The sequence below is a fragment of the Falco biarmicus genome, chromosome 1 (assembly GCF_023638135.1).
Source record: "Falco biarmicus isolate bFalBia1 chromosome 1, bFalBia1.pri, whole genome shotgun sequence".
Taxonomy (NCBI): Eukaryota; Metazoa; Chordata; class Aves; order Falconiformes; family Falconidae; genus Falco; species Falco biarmicus.
Genome location: NC_079288.1, coordinates 32,819,754 through 32,836,454, shown reverse-complemented (window position 1 = coordinate 32,836,454; position 16,701 = coordinate 32,819,754). Strand labels below are relative to the sequence as shown.

The following is a 16,701-nucleotide window of genomic DNA, read 5'->3' as shown; positions in this document are numbered from 1 at the left end:
TATAAATGCCTTCTGAGGTACCAGTTCAGTCTGGTTTCTCCAAAAATGCTTGGAGTTGCAGACCTTGTGGCAGTTAATGTAATGAAACTCAGTGTAAGAACCTACAAAAAGAGACGGTGATTTTTCTTAGGTACCTTCTCAGGCTGTTGTACTTGCAAGGACCAAGATGTGTGTGTCCAAGCAGTCTGGCCAGGGTTACTGCTAAGAAACACGGAAGAGGAGGGATGCTGTCAGGTCATTGGAGTCTCCAGGGTTCCTCCTGGTGACAAAACCTGATTTTGGATGTCTTTCATGTCCTCTGGGGATTCAGAGTGCTTGTTATCTTGTGCCTTGTTACATGTTTTCACCCCTCTGGAGCCTTAGGAGAAATTACTTGCTCAGTTACACATTGTGCTTCCCTTCTCTGGTCCTCCAGCCCTGTTCTTTATTTTGCTGTTGTCTCATCTTAGGCTTTATTCCTTGTCTTCTTGCTGTCTGGTACCTCAATAAAACCACCCGCCTGATGGTTGTAGTCCTTGTAAAACCGCTGACCTCAGCTTTTGCTGCCTGCCATTCTTTTCTCTCTTTGTTCTGCTGTTTCTCTTGCTGTCACTTGCCTATTTTCCATCCGTGCCACTTTTACTCTTTCTGCCACAAATCTCTCTGACCTGAGAAGGCAATGACTGGCTGCCAGCCAGTGTTCTCACGTATAGAGTTGTAAGAACATTGCCTCTTTGCCCTTGGCATCTCTTGCTTGTGTAGTCCTGTGGCTGAGCCAAGATCCAAGCGCTCCTGCACAAATCTGCAGTAGCAGTGGCCAGGGCGTGACGCTTTTGCAGACGACCTTCAGCTGCACCTGTGCCTCCTGCTTTTCCCCTCAGCTTCTTCTCTGCCAGGGACCTCTCCTGTCCCTCCTGCCTGTTGCATGTGTGCAGACAGCTCGTGGGCAGGGGTGGTGACCATCTGTGAGAGCAGTGCCTTTGTTTGGGACAGCTACAGCGCCTCTGAGAAGGTGCTCGACACTTTCAAGGAAGGAGTTTTGTGTCTTTTCTGGCTGCTTGGTCCCTGCTCCGAGCCTGTCTTTGGGTGAGGATGGGGCTCTGTGTGCATGCTGGTGCACGGAGCATGTTTAAGAGACAGCGTCTGAGGCTTTGGAGCTGCTGCAGCAGGTTTTATTCTTTGTTCTTTGCTGCTGGCTTCTTTCTGTGTACACCGGTGTTGTGACTTTAGCTGTTATTTTCTGTTTTAGGTTGTGATAATGCAATCATCATCTGGAATGTGGGAACAGGTGAAGCCCTCATAAACCTGGATGACATGCACGTGGATATGATTTACAATGTGAGCTGGAATCGCAATGGCAGCCTAATCTGTACAGCTTCGAAAGACAAAAAAGTTCGAGTTATTGACCCCAGGAAACAAGAAATTGTTGCTGTAAGTTTGTGCAATAATTAAAAAGCAACTGGGTCTCACTCCAGCAGATGGTTAACAAGAGCACATAAAGAACCTTCTAGCTTAGCATATGTACCATGTTCATTTGTGTTTTTCAAAGTGAGGAAAAGAATTACAGAAAAGATAGCAGTGGTTGAAGGATTTGTCTGGGTTTATCGGGATTAGTGTTTGAGCTCGAATTTTAGGGCTCAGTTCTAAAACCTGCAGGAGTGTAATTCCACATCTAATCCTTTTGTATAATTACAGTTCTGAAGCTGTGTATGCAAAGTGGAGATGTAGCAGCCTACACATGTGTCGTAGCTTGCAAAGAAGTCTTCCTTCAACCTTGCAAGAGTCTTGATAGGCAAAGCTGGAAGGAGCCAGGAATGACCACCCCTTTTGTAGTTTAGTAATTGCTTTCTTCCCTCAAGTGTCAGGCCAAGGTAGTTGGATGTTGCTCCATGGAGTCAGCATGTGTGGAGGAGCAGTGTGTCCTGCCAGCGATTCTGTGCAGCTAGAAGAGAAGCCACCACCAGCTGGGCTTCTCTGTCCATTGCTAGAGGCTAACCTGTAAATCTCTTTCAGGAGAAAGAGAAAACCCACGAGGGAGCCCGGCCCATGCGAGCCATTTTCCTCGCCGATGGAAACATCTTCACGACTGGCTTCAGCCGCATGAGCGAACGGCAGCTTGCCCTTTGGAATCCAGTATGTTCCTGTCTCATTACTACTTTGCTGTTGTAATGCCCATTTTGTTACTAGCCCAGACCCGTAGTCACCCACTAAATTCACAGTTCATATACTTGGGCATATTCCCTCTTCCATCTGCTGCCTGCTGCTGCTCAGGTTTGCTGGGCCGGAAGGTATTGCCGTTAGTTAGGCTGGGTGTTCACTCAGTAAAGGACGTGAGTTCTCTTGGACCAGCCCCTGCAGCGATGGAGCTGGGAGCTGCGCACTTGGAAGGGCCTGAGAGATGGTACACAGAGAGCAGGCGGCTCTGTGAAGGTCGCTTCATTCTCTATGTTACATGTGCAGAGCAAGACGGCAGCGATCCTAGCACACTAGCACGAGACACTTGCTCTAGCGATGTGTAGACTAGGTCACATCTTTCCCTTTGTGAATTTTCTTGGGTCCTGTTTTGTTTCGTTCTGTGTTATTTCGTTCAGCATGTGTTATTGTAACGCACAGATCCTTCAGGGTGGTGAAAACACCGCTGCGTGTTCACTAGCTACAAAGAACCGTTAATAATTTAGATCCTATGTTAACACGAGCTTTTCCATTCCTCATTAACATCCCTGGCATTTTTTGATTTCCAGAAAAACATGGAGGAGCCAATAGCCCTTCATGAGATGGACACCAGCAACGGGGTCCTGCTGCCGTTCTACGATCCAGATACCAACATCATTTACTTGTGTGGCAAGGTAAAGAGAAGCTTTTGGCATGACTGGGTGTGTTTAGAGGGAGATTCTTGTGGAATGAATGACGCCTCTGAAATGTTGCCCAAGTTGTCTTGATTGAGAAGGGTAGAACCAAAAAAATGAGCACTGCAGCGATGGTCAGGGCTGCAGACAAATCAGGCTGCTCTGAAATTGGTTTGATCCTCACTGCGGGACCATAGAGAGCCCGTGAGGGTCTGGTATGTTACTGGGTGTTTCTTTGAGATGGAATTACTTAGGCGAAGCTGCTCTTCATGCAGTAAGTCAGATACCATCATCAAAACACCTCTTGTTGGTGTTGACCAGCACAATTGTTCGTTAGTGTGGGAGGAAGGTACATTTCAGCTGTTATCCTCCTTGTACTTGAAGATGATGGAGGCTGTAGCGACACCCACTGTAATTTCGTGGGGTTAAGTAACAGAAAACTGGAATCACATGCTCTTTCTGAAAGCAGGTTTTAGGCATTAAGTGCTCTAAAGTGCCCACTTCTCATGCCACAGCTTTGGACTTCCTACAAATAGGAGCCAAAGTCAAGATGAACGAGTAATTGCAAAGGAGGATCCATACAAGTACGTTCAAGAATCCCACCTTTGTAAACAGCTAATGAGAAATACTTGTTTTATATCTGCTGCCTCTTCTGCTGTTTCAGAAATGCTAGTGTAGTAGAGCAGCCTGGAATCAAAGAGAAACTGGTTTGTAGCTTTTCTGCCTGCCTGTGGCAGAAAGTTGAGCTTTGTCACAAGAGGAGGTGTGGAAGTTGACACCCCCAATCTTGGAAGCCTGAGCTCCAGGTCGCTGTACCCCAGTATTTTGAAGAACAGCACTTAACTGTTGAGAAACCGTTCAGCTGACGTGCTTGGGTTACGGCAGGGATGTGTTTTACGCTCCTGCTGAGGCCGTACGGATAGCGAGAACACAGCAGCGCGCTGTCTGATAGCGGCTGCTGTGAGCAGCCTGAGGTGAGACACATCAGGCTGGTAAATAGGAAAAGTTTTAGCTTGCGAAAAAACCAAAAGCTCTAAACTGTGGATCACTCTCTGGTGCCATTCCTGGAAGGAAAAGCTGTCAGGTGATACTGATGGCTGCCTAGCGGGAAGCAGGCATGTGGGCACGGGGAGTTTAAGCCTCTGGAGTGGTCCCTCTTTCATTTCTTGCAGGGTGACAGCAGCATTCGCTACTTTGAGATCACGGACGAATCCCCCTATGTTCACTACCTCAACACCTTTAGCAGCAAAGAGCCGCAGAGGGGCATGGGGTTCATGCCAAAGAGGGGCCTTGATGTGAACAAGTGTGAGATTGCCAGGTAAGGAGAGAGGCTGTCAGGGTAGTGGGGTCGTCTTAGCTGGCCCCCCCGTCGTGTGCTCAGTCGTTCAGAAATGAGAAGTCCCGCTGCTGCACCCGGCCGGTGCAAGCCACGTTCCTACAGCGCACGTCGGCCAGCTTTCTGCAGGTGGAGGAGGAGTGTGGCGGGGCGGGGAAGGGCTGGGAGCCCTCTGTAAAACCCTTCTGCGTGCTCCCTGCTCACAAATGGAGCACTGCTGAGGGTAGGAGCCTGCTTTGGAAAGACCCCTCTGCCACACTATTGCTTCTGCAGTCTTTGTTGGGACTTGTGACGCAAAGTGACGCTTGTGCTGGGCATAGCATGATATAACCTCAAAATATGCCGGGAGTTAGGTGGTCTGTTACAAATGAACGCGTGATATCTAGCAGAATACCTTGTCTGCAGAAAACTTGGCATCTGGTCGGTTACAGCCTATGCTGTCAAGATATTGATGATAAACTTTTGGTGCCTGGGTCCGATAGCAGCCTCCAGCTTGCACACAGCGAGCGGGTTGGAAGCTAGTTTCAGGAATTTAGAGAGAGTCGTTGAAGCAGCAGTGCAGTGGCCAGAGTGCAGGTGCAATTCAGGAAACATGAGAAAGGAAGAAAGCAGGAAGGCAGGTTTGTGTCATGCAGTGGCTCCCGGCACACCGCTGGTAAGGGACATGCTGGATGCGGCCCCTGACATTTTTGGATGCTCCTTTGATGATTAATGAAAGCAGGAGCCCCTGAAAGGGAGCAGAGCCTGCACTTGCCTGAAGCACGTGGATATTTCAGCAGCAGTGGCCAGGCTGGGGATGTTGGAGTGTGTGGCAGGACTGCGAGGGGTGACCAGAGTGTGGTGGCACGTGTGAGTGGACAGCAGAAGCCTGGCTGGCGTGTACCTGTAGCTCACCGCTGTGGGGCTTGCCTCGTTGGTCTGAGCAGTGGACCATGCCTCGCTGACAGTCCCTCCTGGCCAAAATGCGACCCTCTGAAGTCACCCAGTACCTAAGAGGGGAGCTCCGCGTGCGCCCAGGTGGTTTTCTCCAGCCCTTGCAGGTTCCTGCAAGTCCTGGCACAGCCCGGCTGTGACTCCTTGGGGTGGCTCCTTTCCCATCGCCTGTCTCCTGGTGCGAGGTCTCCTTTGCACGGTGTTTTGGGGTCCTCCCATCTAACTCGCAGCTGTTCTTTTTCTTCGAAAGGTTCTTCAAGCTTCACGAGAGGAAATGTGAGCCCATCATCATGACGGTTCCTCGAAAGGTGAGCCCTGCCTCCTGGTTATGTGGTTTGAAGCCAGCTTGTGCTTTCCAGCCCCAAAGCACCTGACCAATTCATGTCTTCTGGCTTGCAGTCGGACCTCTTCCAGGATGACCTGTACCCTGACACAGCTGGCCCAGAAGCAGCTCTGGAAGCAGAGGAGTGGTTTGAAGGGAAGAATGCCGATCCCCTTCTCATCTCCTTGAAGCATGGGTACATTCCAGGCAAGAACAGGGATCTCAAGGTGGTCAAGAAGAACATACTGGACAACAAGCCTGCCGCAAACAAGAAAAGTGATCTCATAAATGCTCCAAAGAAAGCAGCTGATGCCTCAAACACCGTGAGTAAAACCCACAAACTTGGGGATGGTGGCCTGAGACATGAATACTGGGGTGCTGCATCTTCAGAAACAGGGATGCCAAAGCTCAAGCATGTATGACTCAAGTACCCCTGGACTTGGGTGCCCAGTGGGTCACCTGAAGTTGAGATGGCACTTGAGTTGTGGTGTTCCAGGCAAGGTTTCTGTAGCTGTGGAAGATGATTGGGAATTGTGACACAAAGAAAAGCTTGCCTTGTTGTTCCAGCCACCCACCTACCTGGGACAGCTTCTGTGCATCTCTTTTTTTCTGTAAAACCCAGGACAGGCAGGCAGTGGGACAAACAGACCTCAGACGGTTGCAGGTCCAGGAGGAGGTTGTACAAGTCTGAAATTGGGGGCTGTAGCTAACACAAGCTGTAGCAATATGGGGAGATGTGGAAGTGACAGCCGTCAATCGAGTAGGTCCTTAAACACTTAGATATTGGTTTAGCATGTCCTCGCCACTGGAAACGCTGCTCTGTGCCCTGAGCATCGCAGCTGCCGCGGTGACTGTGCCAGGCGTGTGTTACGCACTCACCCCGCTTGCCTGCGCACCCCCGGCACACCTGCGGCTCCCAAGAATCCCCTTCGGAGGAGCCCCTGGCTTTGAAAACTCCCATCTGCAGCGCGTGCCCCACTGACCCTCCTAACAAATCCGTGTCTTGTCTTGTCTTCCAGCAAAACGAAGCCAAATTGGATGAGATTTTGAAAGAGCTGAAATCTATAAAAGACACGATCACCAACCAAGACGAGCGCATTTCCAAGCTGGAGCAGCAGATGGCAAAGATCGCGGACTGAGCGGGCGAGCGGTGCTGGCCCTGCCGCCAGCCCAGGCACATTCCAGTTCCCCCAGTTCAGCAAGCAGCAGCGTGCAGCATTCCAGTACGAGCTTTCCTGTTCTCCTAAATTCACGTCAACGAGAGCCGATGATTAAAAGCCAAGCTTTTTAGTGAAAGATTTTTTTTCCTGATGTTTTAATGAATTTATGTGACTGTGTCAAACAAGTCAAAAAGAATAAGTGCTACTTTTACAGTCTTTTTTTTTTTTTCCAGATGTTACGAATTCTTGAAAACAAATCCATTCTGACTTTCAATGTTGTGCCCAAATATCTTTTTCTAGATTTAGGGACCAATGCCACATTGTTCTTAACCATTTTTTAAAGTTGCCAAAAAAAAAAAAAAGTTGCTTTTTATTTTTCTTATTTGCCACTTTGCAGTATTTGTGTTTTAAATTTAAAGGGACAGCACTGCGTGTGTGTGCAGGTGTGTGTGTGCGCATGGTGGGTGTTTATACTGTTTAGAGAACAAAACTGAAGCTATTTTGTATAAATCTTCAATTTTGAACAATGAGATCGGTTTCCTTTGCAGTGTGGCCAAGGCTGCTGCTGAGACCCCTCAGAGATCGTACAAGCTGCCTTTCCTGCTTCCCTAACCACCATTGTCTGACAGTTTACAGAAAAAAACCCGTAGTTGTGAAGGAGGTGATTCATCACACAAAATGCCTCTTCTCCTTTTTACACTCTACAGACCTTTTCAACTAGCATCATGCTGCCCTTTTAAAATACCCCCGTGGATTCCTCTAGCCATGTCCAAAAGCACATGTTTTACTTGCCGAGGGTTTTTTTGTTTTCTTTTGAGGCAGAAGTTACTTTCCTGCAGGAAATACCTTTACATTTATCCGCAGAGTACAGGGTTTAAGCTGTGCCATGGGACATCCACAGCCACCAGGTTCTCCATGGGGTCTGTTTCAGCTGGATGCGTTGCTGTAAATACTTGTTTCGCGCTAGAGCTGCACCACCGTGCTCTGGCTCGTTGACTTTTAAGAAGCTTTTGAAATCTGCCAGCTTGCAATTCTCTGGCCCCTCACATTAATGCTGATGTCAGAAATTTAGACTCTTGCTTCCAAAGCAGCTTTAGCACTAGCTAGGTGACTTCAGCACGATGGGTCTCCGAAAACAAAATGCCTCTCTTATTTTTCAGAATGTTTCTTTTCCTCTCCACTGTTCCTGCCTCACCGCCCCACCATGCCGTAAAACTTTGCAGGAAGTTATTTGTTCCCGGATCAGATGAGTGACCTCCAAACCCAGCCCCCCTGCACTCCCAGCCCTTTGGAGTGGAAGGGACTGGGGAAGGGTGGTTTTGATCCCAGTTTGGAGAACTGCTGGGGATCCTCAGGGGAGAAAGCGTGTGAGCAGGCCGAGCTTGTGACCTCCTCGTGGTATCGCTTGGATGCCTCAGCTCAGCAAACCTCTGCTCAGTGGGGTCTCTGCCACGCGGGGGGCTGCCTGGGGCAGGGATGGGTCCCTGCTAACAGGCTGCGCCCCTGGGGCACCAACAGGACCCATGTCGCCCCCCCCCCCAGCATGCTGTGCCAGGCTGGGTTGGCACTGCCCATCCCCGCAGTGCTGGGGAGATGTTGGCAACCTGTGTCAAATCCAAAGGTGGGCAAAGACGATCGGGTGTCCGAGGGCTATTGGCTGAGGAGCCACGATGCCTGTCCCAGCTGGGACCATCCCTGGAGCAGCTCACTGCATCCCCGATGTGCGTGCACGTTTGTGTGCTTGGGAGCCGCCGCACCAGAGCAGCCTCCCCCCACCCAGGGCATCCCCGGCAGCGGGGGGACGTGTCCCTTTGTCCAGGCTAAAGTGAATTTTATTTTTTTTTTCCTTAGGTTAGCTAGAAATCCTCAAATTCTCCATTTTTTCCAGTGTTTGCATGTTCAGAACTTACAGATTAAGGATTCTCTGTTCTGGAGGGATATCTTGTGTGTGTGAAGGTGAAGCCGCGCTATTGGAACGGCCAGGTGACGTAGCTGGAGAGGCACGAGGATGAGTCGTGAAGAGACAGAGGATGTGTTACAACTGCATAGCATGAAAGCTTCAGAAAAGTGGGTTTTCTTTGTTTTAAGCAGTGAGCGCAGCAGTGTCCGTGACCACTGATGCTGGATTCGCAGTCTGGACGCTCCAAGTTATTTGAATGTTTGGTGACGTTGTTGTATTGCAGTAAATGGCTGAGATGATGTGTATTTTTATTTTTTATTTGGAAAACAAAACCAAACGTAATGCTCCCCCAAATGGTGATCTCTGTGTTGATTTGTATGTGTGACTTCAGGGTTGTGTGCTTGGGGACCTTTTGTTTTTTTCTAATTGGAGGGAAATAAGTTTTCTGAGATGCTGGATCGAAATGCCCAGAGGAGATCAGTGCGTGGTAGATGGTCTGAGGAGGGTGGAGGAAAGGCCGCCCTGGTTTTTAGTTTATAGCCTGTATTTTATTTAAATGAACTGATGCCTAGCCAGGCTCAACCGGAGTCAGTGCCTGAAGCTTTTTGTAGCCGTGATATCCCAGAAGAGAACCAGCGAAGTCCTGAAAGATGCGCTCTTATAGAGCGGCCATAGTATCTGTCCAAATATTTGCTTCCATTTTCAAAAGATAAAAGTCATTGATTATAAACTTCCTCTGGTTTGCTTTTTCTTTGACTCTCTGTGTCCTGCACCCACCACTACCCAGTAGCACGTGCACTTTTAGGCTTTTAGCCATAACCAGGTTATGAAATGATGGCACTACCCTCAACAGCCGCGAAGGAAACCAGAGGATGCAGGGCTGTGACTGTGCAGGGTCTGTCCTCTGGGACCCCTCTGCCCCAGCCAGCACTGTCCCAGGGGATCTGGGGCCCATCCTTGTGGGTGCACATGGACTTGCTGGTGATTTCCCTGCGGGTGAACCCAAGAGCTTGGCTGGGTGCAGGACTCGATGGTACAGACTTGCTGGTGAGGGCTGAGACTGGGTTGACACGGTCTCCGGCAGGAATAGCCCCGGCTGGGGGCTGCCCTGGAGCCGGGGGGGAGCTCATTCTGCTCCTTCCCAGCCAAAACCTGCTTTGAGGGTGCAGGAAAACCTGCAACGGCAAAGCAGGCCCAGGCTGCAGACATCAGCGTTCAGTTCCCACCAAGGTTTGGGGCCTCCCCCCAGCATCCCCCCCCCAGAGCTGCATTCCACAACCGCCTTCAGCTGCCTCCAGTGCCCCCCAGCTCTGGCACAGCCTGGCCATGCCTGGGGACAGGACAGGGATTCTCTCGGAGCGGCAGTGCTCCCTGGGCACCCACACATCCCCTGGACCCATACCAGGGGATGCTCATCCCACTGCCCCCCACTCCCATGGACCTGACCCCCACTTTCTGTGCGTATTTTCCCACAAGCGATCTGGGGCCAGCAGGAACCAGGATGCTCTTCCAGCCCCCGTGGCCAGGAGTTTTCCAGAAGGGATGGGGTGCATTCAGCCCACAGCACTGGGGCTTCGGGGTCCCCCCGGGGTGGGGGCAGCGGAGGCGGTGGGGTTGTTTATGGCCCTGAGCAGCAGCTGCAGGGCGTTCGCTGCGGATGTGCTCTTGCAGCATCCTTCCTGCGGCTGCACCTCCCGCCTGTGCTGCGGTTAGTGGGGCGACGTGCCTGTGCCACGTGGTGGGACAGTGCCCAGCCCCCCGCAGCCCCCGAGAGCCCCTCTTGGGGATGGCGGAGCAGAGAGAAGGACCCTGGTGCAAGGGCTCTGCAAAGACATCGAGCCAGACCCTCACCCTCCTCTTCCTCACACGAGAAGGCTGTTTCCCAGTGTTGGGGTACCTCCACGTGCCCTCTGGGGGCACAGTGAGCTGCCCCCCCAGCCGTGCCCGCAGCATGCCGGGGTGGGCTGGCAGCCCTGGCACCAGGTTTGCCGTCACTTCTGCTTTCGGGGTGGCACAAGCTCCAGCGCGCAGCTCGGCAGAGACACCGGTGGGGCCGAGCCGGCCGGGGGGCTCCCAGGGAGCACTGCGCACACCGGCGAGGGGCAGAAAGCCCCTTTTTGGGGTACACCCCACATCCCAGCCAGCCACAGTGGTGGGGGCACGCAGCCCCCAGCCCGTGGTGGCCCCACTCTTGGCGTGACGTCCTTCCCCCGCCGGGCTCTCTGAAACCACAGCCACTCTTCCGCGCCCGCCTTTCCTTCCCCGCCCGGGCGGGAGGCACAGGCGGAGGGCAGCCCACGACGCCCCTCGGCTTTCGGCGTTTGCCCAGCCCTGGGGCTGCCCTCAAGCCCCCGAGCCGGACCCTCGCTGGTGATGCCTGCCAGCACTGCAGCTCGGGGTCCTGCAGCATCCCCCGGCAGAGGTGAGCCCCGGTGGGAGGGTGTCCGGTGAGGGATCGGTCCCTGGGATGCTGTGGGTGCAAAGGGGATGCTCAGGGTCCCCCTTGGGGCAAGCGTGGGTCCCCGGGGGGTTCCGCGTGCTGCGCAGTGCTGGTGTCTGGGGTTTTTCAGAGGTGGGTGGGTGCCACGGGGATGTGGGAGCCTCCCAGGGATGCTCGGTGCCGGGGGAGCATTGATGGGTATTTGGATACTGTTGGGTGCAGGGCTGCAGAGACCAGCCACAGGGGCTGCTGAGGGGGGATCGGTGATTGACAGATGTAACGGGGTGGGGGTGGGGTGGGTTTGGGGTGGGTTTGCCTCTCCTCCCATTCCGGCACAGATGCACAGGCACACGGTGTCATCTGCTGCTGCTGGCAGAGGGGGAGGACAGGCACCCCAGGGGGAGTCAATGAAAATGTATGCAGCATCCCTACGGTTTCATTTCTGCCCGGGGAGTCATCCTGCAACTGCCTGTCCTGCAACAGCCACCTCCATCGCGGCTCGTTTCCCATTTCCAGACACTCAGCTTCCTTTTCAAAACTTTCTTCTCAAGCGGCGCTGCCGGGGCTGAGCAGGTGCAGGTGCAGGCAGCTTGGCTTTGCTGGCCGTGGCTGGAGGAGGTCGGTGGTCGCATCCTCTGACCCCCCGCTAAACCCAAGGTCCCCTCTCCAGTAGGGGAGGAGGATGCTTTGCTCAAGCGCCATCCCTCCTTGGGGCCATTTCCAGCCTGAACAACAGAACTCAGCATCCTCCCACAGAGACCAGCACCTGAATTTCTTCTGCTCCCTTTGTTGCCCTCGCAGGTCCCATGGCACCGGGCCAGGCCGTGCCGGTGATGCTGGTGCTGGTGCTGAGCACCCTGTGGGTGTGCGAGGCCATGCCACCGCCAGAGCCGGGGCAGCACCATGGTGTGCACTGGGTCTGGGGGGCGGCCGGGCAGGCGCAGGCTGAGCCCCTGCCACTCTCCCGCAGGAAGAGGGTCGACGGTGGGCAGCAGCCCAGCGCCACCGCCACCACGCCAGGGCACGGCCACGATGCCTCCACGATGCTCAGCAGCAACACGAGTGATTCCCCTGAGCCCAACCTGCTGCTGAGCTCTGCCCCAGCACCAGCACCCAGCACCAACGCCAGCCTGCAGCAGGCACTCGTGGTGCCGACCACAGCCGATCCGCAGGATGAGACCGATTCCCCTGATCCCGACCTGCTGCTGGGCTCCACACCACCACCCAGCACCAACGCCAGCCTGCAGCAGGCACTCACAGCACCCACCACAGCCGATCCGCAGGATGAGACCGATTCCCCTGATCCCGACCTGCTGCTGGGCTCCACACCACCACCAGCACCCAGCACCAACGCCAGCCTGCAGCAGGCACTCACAGCACCCACCACAGCTGATCTGCAGGATGAGACCGATTCCCCTGATCCCGACCTGCTGCAGGGCTCTGAGCCAGCAGAGCCCAGCACACAGGCAGCACCCCAAAAGAGCATCACCACCGTCCCCAGCTGGCTCACATCACCTGGTGAGGAGAAGATGGTGGCCAACGGCACGGACAGCAGCTCGGTGACCCCCCCAGCCCTCGACCCCACCACCACGGGTTACAAGAAAGTCAGGAAAGCTGGAGCTCCCCCTGCGACAACTGGTTTGGCCCCGGGGGTCACGCAGCCTCAGGGGACCACGGTGCCACTCCCCTGGGACCCCAGCAGGGTGATGGGCAAGTGCCTGCTGGCCATCCTGCTGCTGGCACTGGTGGCCGCCACCTTCATGGTGTGCACAGGGGTGCTAGGCACCTTGCTCTGGCGCCGGGCACGGACGGGACACCGCCGGTTCAGCCGCACCGAGATGATCTGCATCTCCTCCCTGCTGCCCGATGGCGAGGTGGCCACCAACGGCCCCAAAGCCGGCCCAGCTCGGCGGCCGAAGCTGCTGCTCAATGGCAGCTCCGAGGCTGACGGTGACAACCTGACTCTCAGCAGCTTCCTGCCAGAGCACTCCTGAGCCGCGGGGACTGGTCCTGCATCCCGCAGGGACTGGTCCTGCATCCCGCAGCATCGCGGGGCTGTGGCCATGGTGCCCGCTCCCTGGCGCTGCCACACATGGAGCCACGAGCAGGCTCCCCATCCCCTTGGGTCGGTGTTTTCACTTGGACCAGCGTGATGGGGAGCTGCTTTCCCCAAGGGTGAGCTCAGCCCTTGCGGCCGACCCCATTAAAGCGCTATCTGGACGTGGTGGTCTCTTTCTGGTGGGGACAGTGCCCGCCAGCCCCCCAGCCCCCTCCCCTCTCCCTGCCTGCCCATATCCCCCTGCTAAAATTTCACTTCTCCATCCTTCCTCCCCAGCAGCAGGCCCAGCCCCTGGGTGGGAGCAGAAACAAAACCCACAGACACCCCTCACCGGGCAGAAACAACCCCCCCCGCAGCCCCAGGGACCCCCTCCCCACGTGGGGCTCAGCCTCGTGCCGTGGTGTGGGAGCGGAAAAGGTGGCGGTGCCACGGCGGAAATGGCGGGGGGGGGGACGGGGGACAGGGACAGGGATGGGTGCGCTCGTGGCGTAACGTGTTCCTGCCCTGCGGTCGCCTGCAGCGAGGCAAGGGGACGCCACCGGCACTGTCACTACCCGTCAGGATGGTCCTGTGCGCTGCCGGTGCACCCAGGGCTTGTCACCGGTGGGCAAGTGGTGGTCACAGGCTCTTAGTCTCGTAGGGTGTCGCTGGCCCAGGTTGTCCCTGCATGGCTGGGGCCGGAGGGATGGGGAGAGCAAAGCCATGCGCAGTCACCAAGGGTCCCAGTCCCACTGTCTTGCCTGTACCTGGGGGGCTGAAGAGGCCTCAGGTTCGCTGCCAGGTCCCACCTCCCCCAGGGCACTGGTGTCAGTCGTCCCTTAAGCCACCAGCCCGACCCCTTCCCTGTGCCTGGCCCTGGGGGGGGCACCCAAGGGAGCAGAAATATCCAGGGGCTGTCCCTGCCCTGCTCAGCGTCCCCCTGTCTCCGTCCCCATCCCTGTCTCAGCTGGTCCCAGGGTCCCTGTCCCTCCATCCCTGTCCTGGCTGTGGCCAGGCTCAGCGTCCCCATCCCTCCATCCCCACCCCTCCTCTGCCAGATTCGGAGTCCCCATCCCCCCGGCCCCATCCCACCCTCCAGGTTTGCAGCGCACAAGCGCCGGAGCCACCCCATCCCCCAGCTGCACGCTGGGTGCCTCAAAAGCCACCTCTGGGGGTGGCCGCCCCGTGGGTGGGTTGGCAGCGCAGCAGCTCACCTGCACCCCGGCCCCGCCGCCTGTTTACATTCACACTGCGCTTCGGATATTTTCCATCTGGGGCCGAGCGCTGGGGCCCCACTCCCTGCTGCAAATGTAAATGTTTATGGGTGACTCAGCGTGGGCGAGGGGCTCCGCAGCCGGTGGCGGTGGCCAGTCCCCAGATGGGACACCTGGGGTTTGGGCTTCCTGGCGATGCCACCCTGCTCTGACCCCACTGTGTCCCCGTGCGTGTGGGTGCCAGCACCCTGCCGTGCCAAAAAGCAGCCGCAGGAGCTCATGGCTCAGCCGTGATGGGCACAAAGGTTTATGTGCTGTTGGGGCCAGGCTGGGGAATGGGAGCCCATGGGGGCCACTGTCACCCACAGAGGCCACGGTCACCCACAGGGGCCACCGTCACCCCCAGCCCCACTTTCTTTCAGAGGCAAAGGTATGCCCTCATCATCCGGCTTCACCCCGCAGCGGCTCATCCAGTCTCTGCCCCCGCTCCAGGTGAGGATGAGGCTGGTGGGACCCGAGAAGGCGGATGGGTGCAGGTGGGAGGGATGGCTCCCAGCCCCGTGCCTGCCCCTCTGGACCAGCAGCCCAGCGAGGATAAACTTTCCTCCACCGCCGGAGCGGGAGCCGGCTGCCGGGAGCCGGGAATCGCCCTATTTGGCATCGTCGGCGGGTCCTGTCGGGCTGCCATGTCCCAGCTCACGGCAGAGGAATCCGCAGGAAGCCAGCTGGGGTCCCAGCAGGACCCTCGGGCACGCGGCCCCGGCCAGCCCCAGTCCGTGCGGCAGGAGGGCAGCGTGCGGTGCAGGGGGCAGCGGGTGGCGTGGGGCTGTGCACGGTGGTGTGCACCATGCTGTGCCGTGCACGGTGCTGTGCACGCCGTGGTGCAGCTCCACAGGATCAGTCCCCACGGGTATTTCGCTGGCACAGCAAAGTGCAGCCCAGTGAAGCAAATTACAAGCAGAGCAAGGCCAGAATGTCTCAAATTGCAGGTTACGGCCGGCCGGCTGCACCGCGGAGCCGAGCCCTGCGGGTCCCCACGTTCCAGCTGACCCAAATTACAAAGCGGGGCCGGGGTGGCAGTGCCCTGCCCAGCACCCAGCGGCCGAGCCCTCCCCAGCCGCAGGCAAAAACGGCATCGTAATGGCCGGTGTGTGCTGGCACCGGGGGCTGCCTGTCCCCGTGCCCCTGCGGCCGCGGGGAGAGCCCAGGGCATGGACAGGGAGCCTGGATGGGGATGGTGGGGACCACGGCTGCGGAAGGGTGGGGACTCTGGGCAGGATGGGATGGGGATACTGGGCAGGGAGGGGTGGGGATCCTGGATGAGGAGGGATGGGGACCCTGGATGAGGAGGCTCAGCCCAACGCCGGCATTGCTGGGCACATGGGGAGGAATCGCAGCCCCGTCCCCATCTGGGCTGCAGGAGCCAGTCCGGATGCCGCTGGCGCTGCTCCAGGCCGGCTTGCCTCAGCAATGCGGCCACCCTCGCACCCCCCAGCCTCCCCTCGCCTTTCCCCCTTCCCCTCTAAGATTTCAGCAGTGATCATTTAAGGCCGGGAAAAGCCACCCCAGCAGCTGCGTGGAGCCGCCAGCTGCAGACAGATGGACGGACTCGTTATTTCTGGGAGCCATGATTACGTTTGGCGACGCCGGTTGAAACCCATATGGCGCCGGTTCCCCTCCGGTGCCAGCAACGATGGGGACAGGCACCCTCACCCCTAGCCCCGCAGCAGCCGCAGGCCCTGGGTACTGGTGATGGGTTGTTTTTTTTTTGCGGGGGGATCTGGCAGGGTCCCCAGGGAGGCGCAGAGGCAAATCGCAAGAGGATGAGGTCACCCGCTGCCGGCTGCAGCCTCTTGAGCAACCTCAGCCCAGACGGAGGGGACTGTGGTGGGGTGGGCAGAGCTCTGCCGGGGACGGGGGGGTCCAAGTGATGACCCCAGACCCCCAGCCTGGAGAGCCTGCCCTGGGGAGCTGTGTGGCTGCTGCTGCTGCATTGGCCTGGGGAACTGCAGGGGTGGTTTTCTGCACCCCATGGCACGGGCGGCTGTGCCACGGCATTGCCAGGCTGGGGCATTTAGGAAAAGGTCTCCTGAAATGAAGGCGGGGGTCCCAAGCCCTGTTTGCTCCTGTGCCACGCTGCCAGCCCCCAATAACGCTGGGGCACTGAGCCTGACAGCCTCACTGTCCCACTGGGATCCCAGGTGCTGCGTGGCCTCGGTGGCCGTGCCCACCACCTCGTGCCTGCGCCCAGGCAGGGCTGCAGGGGCTGGGCTTGCAGGGCTGGGCACGGGGCAGGATCTGGCCCTGGAATGGGGCGGTGAGGGGTCCTGGAGCACTGTGAAAGGCAGCTGGGTGGGGTGGATGCTTGCTCCTGGCATGGCATTGCTGGGAAGCATTTTGGGGGTGCCAGTACCACTGTCCTGCCGTGGCGCTCAGCCACATGGCCAGGGGATGGGGTTTTACCTCCGCCCTCATGGATAAGAACACCCCCACAATAACCCCTCCGTGTGACCCCCTTTCCTACTTGCAGCCC

The 16,701-nt window shown here is 56.7% G+C and overlaps 2 protein-coding genes across 6 annotated transcripts in view; both read left to right on the top strand.

Annotated features, from left to right (window-relative positions):
- The window catches only part of CORO1C (coronin 1C), a 53,674-nt gene extending 46,716 nt beyond the window's left edge, over positions 1–6,958 (top strand). For all 5 annotated transcript variants that reach the window (XM_056334420.1, XM_056334700.1, XM_056334786.1 and 2 more), the window contains 7 exons: positions 1,229–1,410; positions 1,993–2,112; positions 2,721–2,825; positions 3,998–4,143; positions 5,345–5,402; positions 5,494–5,739; positions 6,436–6,958. In XM_056334420.1, coding sequence (XP_056190395.1) covers positions 1,229–1,410; positions 1,993–2,112; positions 2,721–2,825; positions 3,998–4,143; positions 5,345–5,402; positions 5,494–5,739; positions 6,436–6,555 — 977 coding nt within the window. In that variant the 3' untranslated portion in view covers positions 6,556–6,958. The remainder of the gene's footprint in view (positions 1–1,228; positions 1,411–1,992; positions 2,113–2,720; positions 2,826–3,997; positions 4,144–5,344; positions 5,403–5,493; positions 5,740–6,435) is intronic.
- Positions 6,959–10,262: 3,304 nt separating this feature from the next.
- Positions 10,263–13,136, top strand: SELPLG (selectin P ligand). Its single transcript, XM_056335015.1, has 2 exons — positions 10,263–10,898; positions 11,718–13,136. Exons 1-2 carry the CDS (start codon positions 10,850–10,852, stop codon positions 12,908–12,910), a joined length of 1,242 nt encoding a protein of 413 aa, XP_056190990.1. The 5' UTR covers positions 10,263–10,849; the 3' UTR covers positions 12,911–13,136.
- The last annotated feature ends 3,565 nt before the right edge of the window (positions 13,137–16,701 follow it).

What these genes read in the sequence shown, in the direction of transcription:
- SELPLG (XM_056335015.1), top strand. Translation starts at nt 10,850, where the DNA reads ATGCCTGCCAGCACTGCAGCTCGGGGTCCTGCAGCATCCCCCGGCAGA. An exon ending in TGCAGCATCCCCCGGCAGAG is followed by an intron (nt 10,899 to 11,717) that starts GTGAGCCCCGGT and finishes TTGCCCTCGCAG; the next exon opens with GTCCCATGGCACCGGGCCAG.